The sequence below is a fragment of the Cervus canadensis genome, chromosome 9 (genome assembly GCF_019320065.1).
Source record: "Cervus canadensis isolate Bull #8, Minnesota chromosome 9, ASM1932006v1, whole genome shotgun sequence".
NCBI lineage: Eukaryota > Metazoa > Chordata > Mammalia > Artiodactyla > Cervidae > Cervus > Cervus canadensis.
Window position 1 is genome coordinate 63997515 of NC_057394.1, and position 14451 is coordinate 64011965.

Here is a 14451-nt window from a genome sequence, read left to right on the forward strand (position 1 = left end):
TCAGTGGTAAAGAATTCACCTGCCAATGTGGGAAACTCTGGTTCGATCCCTGGGTCAGAAAAATTCCCTGGATAAGGAAATGACAACTCACTCCAGTACTCTTGCCTGGGAAACCCCATGGACAGAGGAGCCTGGGGTAGCAAAAGAGTCAGACCAGGACTGAGTGACTAAACAACAAGAAGTTGCTTTATAAGACCGTCTTCATCTTAAAACTGAAAGTTTGTATGCCTTTCCCAACCTCTCCCCTGTTTCCCCCAGCCCCTAACTCTCGCAGTCACTTTTCTACTCTCTGTTTCTATGACGTTTGGCAACTTTGGAGACTGTTCTGATTCTCACACCTCAGCTGGACGAGGAGTGCTAATGCCATCATCTGGGTAGAGGCTAGTGAACCACTTACACCTTACACTGCACAGCAAAGACATTCCCAACAGAGACTTATCTGTTCAAAGTGTTAGTAGCTCCGAAGCCGTGAAACCCGACTCTTGAGTTAGTTGATGCCAGAACGGGTCTATGGTCCAGGTATCAGTTTAGTAGTCCCATGGGCCCCCGGTGGGCATTATGTTACAGTGAGGAAATCTTTGTCTCTGATCTCTTAGGACAGGATAGTTATGATACAGCTAAAATTACTCTGATGCCTGTTTATAGGTGGATAGATAGATAAATAGATCATCCTTGGAAGATGTTCCTTGTATGTTTCTGTATTCCTTCCTGTTTCTACGACAGCCCAGAACCTCAAAGGTATTGTTAGCCGGGACTGGAATTAATAAGCCAGGACAAACAGTGCCGGTGTTTAGAAGTCTGTGTAGCACTTAGATAAGGTCCTGACTCGCATGCGTTCTGTCTTGTTACCTGTTACACATTAACCTAATTTGGGGGGCGGCTGTTTCCTGCCTTTGATATGCTTCTCTAATGGTCTCCTTTATAGCTCAAGCTTCACCTGTGGGCTGGCGGGAGCCCTGGCCTCAAACCCTGTGGATGTGGTGAGGACACGTATGATGAATCAGAGAGTCCTCCGCGATGGCGAGTGCCCCGGCTACAAAGGCACCCTGGACTGCTTGTTACAGGTGAGTGGGGCTGTCCGTCTGTGCACTGTTGTGAGTTCTTTCTGTGGCTTCCATGTTACCCTCTGAAGAGTTTCTCTTCATGATTTAAAAACACAAGGGTTTAGAGCCCGATGACCCTCTGGTTCTGTCACTTGTAATCCTGTGACTCTGGTCTGTGTACAGACAGTGTACACCTCCATTTCCTCACAAGTAGCACGGTGATAGCACCTGTGTCACAGGATTATTATAAAAACATTGTGAAAATACTGCCGAAATGGTTAGCGTGGTGCCTGGAATAATGTCATGTAGAAATATTGTATATATTTATAATAAGTATAAGCATAATAATACAGCCTTGTTCATAGAATATAGTATATTAATATGAGGGACACTGGTTAAATAAGCACATTTGCTTAGTCTTCAACATTCTGTGGATTGCTTCTGTCTATGAAACTGCCCCCCAAATATATGTATACATATATATATACATTTTTTAATTTATATTTATTTAATCAAAGAAGTATCTAAGTTTTGAGGGCTTAATATAACTACGATGAGTGATGCTCTAAAGCCTTGAGATGGTACAGTATTTGCCTAACACAGGGGCTTTTATAAATACAAAATTTAAATGAGTATTTAGAAATGAAAGTTCATTTTTCTTCTGTCTCTGCTCTGCTGTGAAGGGTGAGAAAATACTCATATTTTCTGCGATGACAGTAGAATTGTGTCTGCTTCCAGAATATATCGCCTTCCTGTTGGAATGAATATCCTTCATTCAGACATCTCTGAAAGGAACCCATGAATCGTAACCTTAATTTGCAGTGTAAATAACTGGGCCTGCTGTTGATGAGTAGATGACAGTTTGGGACTGTCTCTGCTACTGACTGCCAGCAGCCAAGATGAGGGACCACTTCTGTGGTTGCTGTTTCCGTCATGATGCTGGCACACCCCTAGACTTCAAAATACTGCTTTAATGAAGCAAAGATACTTAATGTTGTCCATCCAACAACATGAAGTAAAGGTGCCCTGAATTATACCTTTATCACTGTTGCCTCCCTTTCTAATTTGTGACCTGTTGTGAGTCCACATGGCAAGGAGGCAGTAGACTCTAGTTTGGAATTAAATCTCACTTCATCCAGCTCCTGTTTGCTTTGGGTGTGGCATGGTGTGGTACAGAGCCCGAGTCCTCACCTAGGCAGAAAGCTTTAAAGAACAAAGTGAGGCAGTGGGCGATGATTTCGTAGATAGTCCTTCCAACAGAACTTTATTTTTAAGAAAAATAGACCAGTTCAGTCTGGCTACTAATTATTGAGGCATATTTGACATAATTGGAAAGTTGGGCGCTAACTTTTTTTTCCCCCTCTCCCTTCTAACAGACATGGAAGAATGAAGGGTTTTTTGCTCTATATAAAGGGTTTTGGCCAAATTGGTTGAGACTTGGTCCTTGGAATATTATTGTATCCTTTTCTGTTGTAGTAGATCTGAACAAAGATATACCGAAAGAATGTTGTTTGCATAAACTATCGGGTTATTAACTATAATTAAAAGGAGATTTTTTTTCTCTTTTGAATTCTTCTCATTCAAGAAGTTAACTATTTAGTTTCTTTATACACAGGTATAAAGTCTCTCTGCCAGGCTCTGTGAAACTTGGTTTAATGATGGTGTTCTTGAAAGCCAATGATATCAATGAAAACCTTTATTTAGACTCTGCTCTAGGAGCTGAGTGTGTTTATGATTTCAGAGAGAGACAAGGATTTATTTATTTATTCTGTAAATCCCTGGCCACCCTTGGGCAGGATGTGGTTTGGCAGCTATGTTTAGAATGCTTGAGAGTGCCCAATGATAGGAATTAGCTCCAGAATTATTTGCCTGATAAGCAGTTTGTCCATCACACCAAAGTGAGAGGCAGGAAAGAAACAACAGTTTATTAGGAATGAAAGAATTGTAAAGTAGGAGATGTTGGTTTCTACCACCCTTGTTCTACTTAAAAAAAAATTTTTTTTAATTGAGTATACTTGCTTTACCACCCCTGTTCGTCATTATCTGTGCTTCCCTCCCATGGAAGCTTGCCTACCGGCCACCCTGGAGGAGAACTTCTAGGGTTCCTGCCTTCTCTTACAGACTTGACTATTCTGTACAGTCTTCCCCAATGTTAGAAAAGCTAGCAGTATGGATGTACTCCCAGAAGCTATTGCAGCTGATGCGAGGGATTTGTGTGCCTCGACTGTGGTCTGTCTCTTCCAAGCCGATCTTGGGAAGGCTCCCGGGGAGCTCTTCTGGGGTGTTTGAGGATGGAGCCCCTCATATTTCATCATGCCCACAGCACATTGTCTGCCCAGACATGTTTGTTAGGAAGTGTGTGCTATTTGTGGGTCTGTTTTGGTGGGTCAGGATTAAGATGGCATAAAATGTCAGCCTTAACTAATACACCTGCAGTTCTTTGTGACCTATGAGCAGCTGAAGAAACTGGATTTGTGACAGGTCAAGACTGCATGAGACATCCTCTGAAAACGCTCACCTCTGAAATAGCGAAGCTTCCTGTCTTTCCCACTGCTTCTCACTGCTTGGCCCGCCACAGATTGGGGTATGAGCAACAGGTGAGGGCTGGGTTAGCTCAGATCGCTGTGTCCCCCGTCGGACGCTCTGCACCAAATGTTTAACGGCCTCGACTGTAACATCCAGACACTAGTCCTTACCATTCAAGTGCCCTTCGACATCAAAGATAACAGGAAATGCATGTTTCTTGCTAAAGAAAACTTGCATGAAGGTCAGGAACTGTGGACTGTTTCCTTCAGGCGAAGAGTAACTCCTGGTGCACCTCAGCTCATAGCGGAGACTCCCAGACTGTTCTGAAGAAGCTCTTTGGAACTGTGGGATAGAACATCTGAGATGGTGTTACTGTTCCTGAGCTTCTGGGGGGGCTTTGGCTTCGTGTCCGCTGAAGAAATTCACACATGGAGACCTGGTGTACCCCAAGTATAAACAGGGCAGGATAGAGATCCCTGGAACATTGCACTGCTTTGTAATTTTCTATTTTGGCAGGATCTTTCACTTATAATAAGTGACTTTTAAGCCTTTGACCACTCGACCTTTGTGGGGAATTGTTACAAAGTATTACCATCTAAGCTCATGATGGTGTGAGAGGTTGGCTTGGAAGGTAGCAAAGTCGGTGTTGTGGGAGGTGTGTTTAAGCAACTTGGGTTCTGTCCTAGGTGGTGGTAGTACTGGGTTGGCCAAAACGTCTCTTCAGGTTGCCAGAGTGTGGGGAAAATCCGAACGAACTTTTTGGCCAACTCAATAATTTTCTCTGTGATATTAGCAAAGTTTCTGTCTCCCAGCCTACAATAGGGATAATAACATCTGTTGATACTGAGGGTCAGGTGAAGAAAACAGTAGCTCCTACTACCAGACTTGTAGGATAAGTGTCTTTACATCATGGTGTTGTATAGCCATAATTCCAGAATAAATAGTTCCTATGTGTGAAGAGAGTCATTTTATCATGGACTTCTCCCAGGTGAGGTCCTGTGATAAAACTCTTGTGAAAGAAAGGCTAACGTGCTGTTGTGTTTCCCATAGTGAAATGTGGCAAGTTAATTGAAGAGTTGCTTTTTCCAGATTTCCCGGGTTTTACTTTAGTTCTGGTCACGTTTGTTAAAATATTTCCTGTCTTGGACTTCCTTATCAGTTTGGATGGAAAATACTTGCTTGAAATTTGAAAAGCAATATTTTTGTATACCTAGAGTCTGATACGGAGAAGGCAATGGCACCCCACTCCAGTACTCTTGCCTGGAAAATACCATGGACGGAGGAGCCTGGTGGGCTGCAGTCCATGGGGTCGCGAAGAGTCGGACACGACTGAGTGACTTCACTTTCACTTTTCACTTTCATGCACTGGAGAAGGAAATGGCAGCCCACTCCAGTGTTCTTGCCTGGAGGGTCCCAGGGACGGGAGCCTGGTGGGCTGCCGTCTGTGGGGTCACACAGAGTTGGACGCGACTGACGTGACTTAGCAGCAGCAGCAAAGTCTGATAAGAGGTATATAATAGCTTCCTTCTTTTCTTCTAAAGACAGGATATCATTCTTCTTTCTCGTCTTCATCTTACTCTTTTCAGAATAAAAAGTGACTCTGAGAGAGTCCCAGGACCTTTATACTTCTGGGAGACATCCCTAGGAAAGAAAATATATTCAACATTCACTTGGGTAACTTTGGTTCTACCCTTAGAGTGTGTTCAGTCGTGTCCGACTCTTAACTACCCCATGGACTGTATCCCGCCAGGCTCCTCTGTCCATGAGACTTTCCAGGCAAGAATACTGGAGTGGGTTGCCATTTCCTCCTCCAGGGGGTCCCCCCAACCCATGGATCGAACCCATTTCTCTTGTGTCTCCTGTGTTGGCAGGCAGGTCTTGACTGCTGCGCCACCTCGGAAGCCCTGTGAGAGGGACAGTAATACTTACTTGCTGGGGCTCCAGGACAGGCACCTTTGTGGTATATGCAGGTTCCCAGTCCGTCCAGCCCCTGGACTGCTTCCTCCTTCGAAGCAGAACAGAAGGCACGCAGATGTTTTTGGGGGATTGGGCAGTTTTTCTCCTGGTCTCTCTCACCTTGCCTTCTATATTAATGCTGACTTTGAAAATAAGATTTTGTGAAGCAGGATTTCTGTTCCAAAAGTAAGAGCTAAGACAAGAAAGGAGGAGGTCAGAGGGGCAGGTAGGTGTTGATTGCTTCAAGATTCAGATGGAAGTCTAGTTCTCGCTAACCAGCTCCGGATGTGATACTAGAGAGCTGACCCTCTTCAGGCCTTGTCCCTTGTACTAAACCATATGTTTAAAGAGGAGACTTCTCTTCTTACCAGAACATTCCATTGATGTAAGGGCTTTCTATAGAAAGGCTTTCACTTTTGGGTTCCTTGAGTTTAAAGTATGACTTTTTATGAGCCACTCTTTGTTTTTTTCCCCTTAATGTAGAAAACATTATAAGTGTACATATAATTCCTAAAACAGTAGAAGTGAGTTCATTTTGAAGACCGTGAAAAGATTGAATGTCATGCACTATTCATTATATCAGTTTATTCCAATATGTTCATTTTCATACCAGGATGAAAAGAACACCAAACCTCTCTGTAAAAGGTAAGCACATTTTTAAGACAAAAATGCTGTATATCTTCAGTGCAGACTTATTATAAATACCTTATAGAACCGAGTCTTAACCTGTTTTGATTTTTTTTTTTTTCTGTTCCCTGAAAGAGTTATGCAGTTGTTGAAGCTTCTAACCAAGGAAGAACTTGAAGGACTGGGAGATTTGGTCTCCTTGTCTCCGGGGCTGTGACTATAAGTTCCCTCCCTCCACCCCCTTGGGTGTTGTTAAATGTAGCAAAGGGATTTTTAGCTTTTATAACCCAAATGAAGAAAGTGGATTTTTTTTGTTTGCTTGTGAATTTGTGTAATCATTGATGGCTAAGTTTGGCTGATTGTGATACAAAGAACGGCTTCTGTTTTCTGTATTTATTCATGCACCAGAAATAGTGTATATTACTATATAAAGACTATAAAAGTTTTCATAAGCCTTTATATTTTGAACTCTTTATTTAAACATTGTTGGAAAATGTGGCATAAACCTTGTGTCATTATTTAATAAACTGTAGTAATATATAATAATAAAAATGATTTGTGGTTATTTCAGATGCATTGAAACATTTGAACAAAGACAAGCTCTTAAACTGTCCGGGAAGTTGGAGTAGATCTGGCATTTGTGAAGGTGGCTGCAGACATTTCTCTCTGCGTAGAGAAGTTGTTGAGATCATCTTACTAATTGCCTGGAGACGTGTGTGGCCTGCCAGTCTGCAGCTCAGTAGGGGCCAGTGAATTTGGCTCATTGGGTTTGCTGGGCAAGGCAGCTTTGAGATTACGGAACACAGGTGGGATGCCATCAGGGTCTTGAAATTTCAGGACCCCCGCAGTCCTTCTAACGCCTGGTGTTGGCAGGATCCTTGGTTAACTGTTGGCTAGGCGGACACCTCTGGTTGTGATAAAACAACCAGGGGATGAAATGCAAACCTGGTTCATTACTTATTTATTTTTTTACTTGAAAATATTTTCTAGGTGCCTGTTTTAACATTTGAAATAAATTCAGTGGTCTATTGAAAAAACGGAATTGGCAAAAAAAAAAGGAAGCCTTGTGGTCTCTGGTCCCCTGCCTAAGAGATCAGATGACATACCTTTATGTGATCGAGTTCACGTGAAGGTCAGTGGGAGGAGCTGGCTGCTGGTGAACCTTAAATGCTTGGAGAATTCACATCCCACTGGATCCGGGCACATGTTAGACACACTGGGCGTGGAATCCAGGCTATCTATTTTTAAAGGCACAGCTGAGAAAATCTGATAGTAAGCTTTTGGTAGATGACAGCTGCTCCACCCTGAAGCAGAGTATGGGAATAGAAGACAAAGGCAATGGATGGATCAGTTTCTTGCAAACTTGATGCAAATCATGGGACCAAGAGCAAAAAACTGGAAACTCCCTATGCCTATATGTCCCTTGCTGATATAATAATCTGTACAGTAGCTTACCACGGACTCAGGAGAAGAATGAGTTATATCTCAGTCTGCTGACCTGGAAAGATATACATGATATGCTATCATAAGAAACAAGATGGAGACTTCTATAGGTATATCATGAACTCATCGCTTAGAGGAAAAAGCACAATCTTATGTCAGTAGAGAATGGTTGTAAAGGTTGTGGATTAGGCTTCTCCAGAGAAAGAGGGACCAGTGGGATGAGTGTGTGTGCCCATGCATGGTTTATTTTAAGGAATATGCTTATATGACTGTGGGAGGCTGGCAAGTCTAAAACCTGTAGGGCAGTTAGGCAGGACAGTAGACTGGAAACTCAGGCAGGGTTTTAGTTGTCTTTTTTTTTCTCTTTGGCTGTGCCATGCAGCTTGAAGCAGTGAATACACTGGACTGCCAGGGAACTCCCTCTGTTTTAGTCTTAAGTCAGAATTCTTTCTCTGGGAAATCAGTTTTTCCCTCCTAAGATCTCTAACTGATTGAATGGGGCCCCCCCATATTATGGAGTGTAATCTTTTTTTAAGCGCTTTTTAAAAACTTTTGTTTATTTTTTGGCTTTGTTCCTGTACGCAGGCTGTTTCTAGTCTCAATGAGTGGGAGCCTCTCATTGCGGTGGTTTCCCTTGTTGCAGAGCACAGGCTCCAGGGCTCACGGGCTTCGATAGTGGTGAGTCCTGGGCTGTGGAGCTCGGGCCCAGCAGTTGTGGAGTACAGACTGAGCTGCCCCTCGGCACGTGAGATCTCTGAGCAGGGATAGAACCGTGACCCCTGCATTGGCAGGCAGATTCCTAACCAGGGAAGTCCAATATGGAGTGTAGTCCTAATGTCAGCTGATTGTAGATGTTATTCACAGCTGCATGTACCTTCGTGGCAACATCTAGGCTAGTGCTTGCCATATATCTGGGCACTGTAGCAAGGTCAAATTGACACAAAATTGAATCATCACAGGGTAGAAAATTATTAATATTTTCTTTATGCATAATTGTATTGGTTGGTTTGAAAACTGATGTTTTGCCATTTAAAGAAAAATCTTAAAGAGGACTAATTTGGAATACAAATGTTCAAGGTACATATAAGTGAAGGGAATTGGGGGGAGTGAGAGTTGCAGTATATGTAATAGTCTACTTGTATTTTAACTATGTTTGTAAAGTATACCTAATGCCTGTCAAACATAAAATTGAGCTGAATGGTTAAATGGGAAACTTGTTTATTTCAGTTTTTAACTACTTCCTGTTCCTCAGTAAACTTAGTACTTTTATAATTTAAAAAGTTTTTTTAACTTTCTTTTTTTTTTTGGACAGTGGGGGAAACCTCTAGAAGGGTGTATCATGTACACACTTAGCCTCTAAACTACACAGTATGTTATACAATTTTTAGACTTACTCTGACATAATGATATGCAGTTTCATTGTATTATATGGTAGAGTGACCACTACATTTTTAAGAGGTTTTGCTTCATCAATTATAATCTTGCAAATAGATTTCTAAAACAACCCACAATTCTCTATGGAAAGAGAAGCTGACAAAATGTAAGCTATTACCCCTGGGCTGAATGTATGTATGAGAATCCCAGTGATTTTTGACTTAAAAGTAGGTCTGCATCTAACAGTTAATGCCAGGGTTATGCACATCCAAGAACTGTTTCATTTTGAATTGTCACTACTTTACCTCTTTTTTTGGTGCAGGGGAGAGAGGGCTGTGTGACACCCAGGATCTTAGTTCCCCGACCAGGGATCAAACCTATGCCCCCTGCAATGGAAGTGTGGCATCCTAACCACTGGACCACCAGGGAACTCCTGCATCATTATTTTATTTAAATATTTATTTGCTTTTTTATTTATATGGCTGCACCGGGTCTTAGTTATGGCATGCAAGATCTTTAGTGGCAGCATGAATGCATGCTTAATCGCTAAGTCGTGTCTGACTCTTTGCGACTCTGTGGACTGTAACCCTCCAGGCTTCTCTGTCCACGGGATTATCCAGGCAAGAATACTGGAGTGGGTTGCTGTGCCCTCCTCCAGAGGATCTTCCCCATCCGGGGATCTATCCCATCTCTTACATCTCCTGCAGTGTCAGGTGGGTTCTTAACAAGTGCCACCTGTCTTAATTGCGGCATGTGGGATCGAGTCCCCTGACCACGGATGGAATCTGGGCCCCAGCATTGGGACCGTGGGGTCTCAGCCACTGGATCACCAGGGAAGTCCCCCTGCGTCACTATTTTAATTTGCTCTACTACTTGGTGCTGTTTTAACATCATAATTTGCAGAGTGTTTGTGTGCATGTGTGCTCAGTCGTGTCCAACTCTTTGCAACCCCATGGACTGTAGCCTACCAGTCTCCTCTGTCCATGGAATTTCCCAGGCACGAATACTGGAATGGCTTGCCATTTCCTACTCCAAATTTGCAGAGTAGATAATACCAGAAATACTTGCCATGTTAAATGGAAGCAACCTACTAAGGTTTGTTCATTACTTCTGGGAATCTTGTGTGGTAAACGTTATCTTAAGGTCACCAAGGAGTCTGAGAATTGGGGTGAGAGCACTGTGTGTGCTATTTCTTACTGACCTCTTTATTTACCCAGTTTCTCTTATGACACAAAGATTTGTCAGTGTTCAGTTCAATTGCGGTAAAATATGCATTTAAAAATTTGCCATTTTAATCATTTTTAAGTGTATAGTTCTGTGGCATTAAGTTCACCATCATCCATCCCCTTAACTGTCCCATCTGAGCTCTATACCCATTAAAGGGACTGAACTCTATACGCATTAAATAAGTCCGCATTTTCTCCCCTCCTCCCAAACCTGGCAACCCCCATTCTATTTTCAGTCTCTAGGAGGTCTTCCGTGTTTTAGCATATTCATAATTTCCTTCCTTTTAAAGGCTGAATAATAATTTTGTTATGCATATATGCCACCGTTTGCTTATTCATTCATCCATCAATGAACACTTGGGCTGTTTGCATGTTTGAGCTATTGTAAATCATACTGCTATAAATATGAGTGTACTAATGTCTCTCTGAGACTCTGCTTTCAGTCCTTTTGATTATATACCCAGAAGTGGAATTGCTGGATCATACGGTAATTGTATTCTTAATTTTTTGAAGAACTGCATACTGTTTCCCACAGGGGCTGTACTCTTTGACATTCTCACCAACAGTGCCAAAAGGTTCCACTTGATCCACATCCTTGCTAACACTTCTTGTTGTTGTTTTTTTCTTTCTTTTTAATGGTAACTGTCCTAATGGATGTTAGGTGTTACCTCATTGTAGATTTGATTTTCATTTCCCTAAAAATTAGTGGTGTTGAGTATCTTTTTTTGCTGTTCTTGTTGTCCATTTGTATATCTTTGGAGAAATGTCTGTTCAAGTTCTTTACTTTGTTTTGAATTGGGTTGTTTGGTCTTTTTATTGAGTTTTAGCAGTTCTTTATATAATTTTAGATATTAATCCCTTATGAGATATATGATATGCAAATCTTTTCTCCCATTCTGTGGGTTGCCTTTTTACTCTTTGAATAGTGCCTTTTGCTACACATTATAAAACTTAATGAAGTCCAGTTTGCTTCTAAGGGCTTTATTGCTTTAAGGTCTTATATTTAGGTCCTTGGTCTATTTTTAAATTTTTATATATACTGTTAGATAAGGGTCCAACTTCCTTTTTTTGTGTGTGGATATTCAGTTTCCCTAGTACCATTTGTTGAAAAGACTGTCCTTTCTCCATTTAATAGTTTTGTCAAAAATCATTTCAATATATATGTGAGGATTTATTTATGTATCTTCATAGGTCTATCTATGCCAATACCACACTGTTTTGATTACTGTGGGTTTGTATTAAGAATTGAAATCAGGAAATGTGAATCCTGCAGTTTTATTGTTCTTTTTCAAGATTGTTTTGGCTTATTTTGGGGTCCTTTGAGTCTCCATATGGATTTTAGGATGGGTTTTTCTGTTTTGCAAAAACCATCATTGGGATTTTGATAGAGATTGCATTGAATCTGTAGATTTCTTTGGGTAGTATTGACATTTTAATAAAATTAAGTCTTAAAAGCCATGAACATGGGATGTATTTCCATTTATTTGTCATCTTCAATTTCTTTCAGCAATGTTTTTATTGTATAAGTTCTTACAAGCCTTTTATCCCTTTGGTTAATTTGAGTATTTTCTTCTTTTTGATGCTATTGTAAATGGAATTGTTTTAAATTTTCAGATTATTCATTGTTTGTATAGAGGAATGCAACTGATTTTTGTGTGTTGATTTTGTATCCTGTTACTTTGCTGAATTCATTTATTAGTTGTGATAGTCTTTTTTTGTAGAATACTTAGAGTTTTCTACACTTAAGATCATGTCATCTACAAACAGATAATTTAGTTCTTCCTTTCTAATTTGGATATCTTGTATTCCTTGCCTAATTGCTCTCGCTAGAACTGCCGGTACAATATTGAATAGAAGTGGTGAAAGTGGGTGTCTTTGCCTTGATCCTGATCCTAGAGGAAAAGGTTTCAGTCTTTCACCATTGAGTATGATATTTGCTGTGGATTTTTCATATGTGATTTTTATTATGTTAAGGTAGTTTCCCTTTATTCCTATTTTCTTGAGTGTTGAATTTTGTCAAATGCTTTTTCTACATCAGTTGAGATGGTCATGTGGAGTTTTTCCTTCATCCTGTTAATGTAGCTTGTTACATTGATCAGTTTTTGTATGTTGAACCATTCTTCCATTCCAGGAATAAAATCCACTTGGACATAGTATACAATCCTTTTAATATGCTGCCAAATTCTCCTTGCTAATATTTTGTTCAGGATTTTTGTAGCAATGGTCATAAGGGATATTTGTCTGTAGTTCTCTTGCAGCATCTTTGTTTGACTTTGTTATCTGGGTAATGCTGGCCTCATAGAATGAGTTAGGAAGTGTTTCCTCTTTAGTTTTTTGGAAAACACTGAGAAACATTGGTATTGGTTCTTCCATAAATGTTTGGTAGAATCCACCAGTAAAACCATCAGGTCCGAGGGTTTTCTTTGTTAGATTTTTGATTACTGATTCAATCTCCTTCCTTTTTTTTAAAAATTATTGCTGATTCAATAATTCTTTTTTTTTTTTTTTTGATTGCTCCTTACTGAATAGGTCCATTCAGATTTTCTGTTTCTTCCTGATTCAGTCTTGGTAGGATTTGTGTTTCTAGAAATTTGTCCATTTCATCTGTATTATCCAGTTTGTTGGCATACAGCTATTCATAGTAGTTTCTTATATTCCTTTTTTTCCCCTCTAGAATTGGTAGTAATGTCTCCATTTTCATTTTTGATTTTAGTAATTTTAGTCTTCTGGGTTTTTTTTTTTTTTCCTTAGTCCATCTAGCTAAAGGTTTGTGAATTTTGTTAATCTTGTCAAAGAACCAAGTTTTGGATTTTTTTATTCTCTATTTAATTTATCTGTGCTCTAATCTTTCTAATTTTCCTTCATTGTGTTAGCTTTGGGTTTAGTTTTGTCTTTTTCTAGTTGGTTAAGTTGTAAATTTGCATTTCGCTTTCATTTGTCTCTAAGTATTTCTCATTTCCCTTGTGACTTCTTTATTGATACCTTGTTTGAGAGTGTATTGTTTAATTTCCACAATTTTGTGAGTTTTCCAGTTTTCCTTTAGTTATGGATTTCTAACTTTATCTCATTGTGACCAGAGACCCTTCACAGAGACTCAAGCAAGAAGCAACCTGAAGTTCTTCTCTAAGAGTAATGGAAGAGGATCTCCTTGGTCCAGGGATTGAAGATCTGCCTGCCAATGCTGGGAGCACGGGTTTGATCCCTGGTCAGGGAAGATTCCACATGCCAAGGGGCAACTAAGCCTGTGTGCCACAACTACTGTGCCTGAGCTTTAGAGGCCACGAGCTCCAGCTACTGAAGCCCTTGAGCCTAGAGTCCATGCTCTGCAACTAAAGAAGCCACCGCAGTGAGAAGCTTGCATGTCACAACTAAAGAAAGCCCAACTGACGCAAGGAAGACCCAGCACAACCAAAAATAAAATAAATACTTTTCTAAAAAGAGTGATAGAAGAGACTGTGGAGTTTGAATCAGGGCTGGAAAGGATCCAGCAATTTGCTTATAACTACAAATGGCTGAGTGCTCCTCTGTTCTCAACCAGGGAGGTCTGTCTTTCCCAGGGAGGTCTTTTCTGCATCCTGGGTGAGATCCAGCCTACCTTGCACTTCCCCTCGTTAAAGGATAATTTTCAGGAAAATGTAAAAGCATGATTCATACAAATATAAATTAATGAAACAGAAGGAGTGAAACAAACAGGGAAGAAGTCTCAAAAAATGCCCAGGCAAATTAAAAATATAACCAGATTTTAGAAAATTACAATATTTTGAAAATCTTTATAACTGAAGAACATCATTAGAATTAAATAGATAGGCAATTTGCCTTTAAATCATGATACAACTCCCCCCCCCCCAGATTCCTAATTAAAGAAAAAAAAATTTTAGCTAGTTTAAAAAAATTAATTCAATGAGATGGAATTAGTTCAGTACTGAGAGTTTGAAGCCTATACTTGTATTGATTCATTTTTAAAGAGCAATAAAGTTTGTATAAGATTAAAAAAAATAGACAGTTCTTTGAACAGAGCAATAGTAAACTGTAAAATCAGTTCAGTTCAGTTCAGTCGCTCAGTAGTGTCTGAATCTTTGCGACCCAATGAACCGCAGCACACCAGGCCTCCCCTGTCCATCACCAACTCCCAGAGTCCACCCAAACCCATGTCCATTGAGTAGGTGATGCCATCCAACCATCTCATCCTCTGTCGTCCCCTTCTCCTCCTGCCCTCAATCTTTCCCACCATCAGGGTCTTTTCAAATGAATCAGAT

The 14451-nt window shown here is 40.5% G+C and overlaps 1 protein-coding gene across 5 annotated transcripts in view; it reads left to right on the forward strand.

Annotated features, from left to right (window-relative positions):
• Window positions 1-6704, forward strand: part of SLC25A30 (solute carrier family 25 member 30) — an 89344-nt gene extending 82640 nt beyond the window's left edge. The window contains exons 7-11 of one of the 5 annotated variants that reach the window (XR_006271283.1): window positions 926-1064; window positions 2420-2500; window positions 3480-3640; window positions 6139-6170; window positions 6288-6413. Coding sequence is in view for 3 of the 5 variants with exons in the window: in XM_043478258.1 (XP_043334193.1) it covers window positions 926-1064; window positions 2420-2500; window positions 3480-3521 (262 nt within the window). In the remaining 2 variants the exon portion in view is untranslated. Of the gene's footprint in view, window positions 1-925; window positions 1065-1726; window positions 2386-2419; window positions 2501-3479; window positions 4767-6138 lie in introns of those variants that run through there. The other 4 variants (XR_006271282.1, XM_043478256.1, XM_043478258.1 and 1 more) reach the window with 4 other exon arrangements.
• The last annotated feature ends 7747 nt before the right edge of the window (window positions 6705-14451 follow it).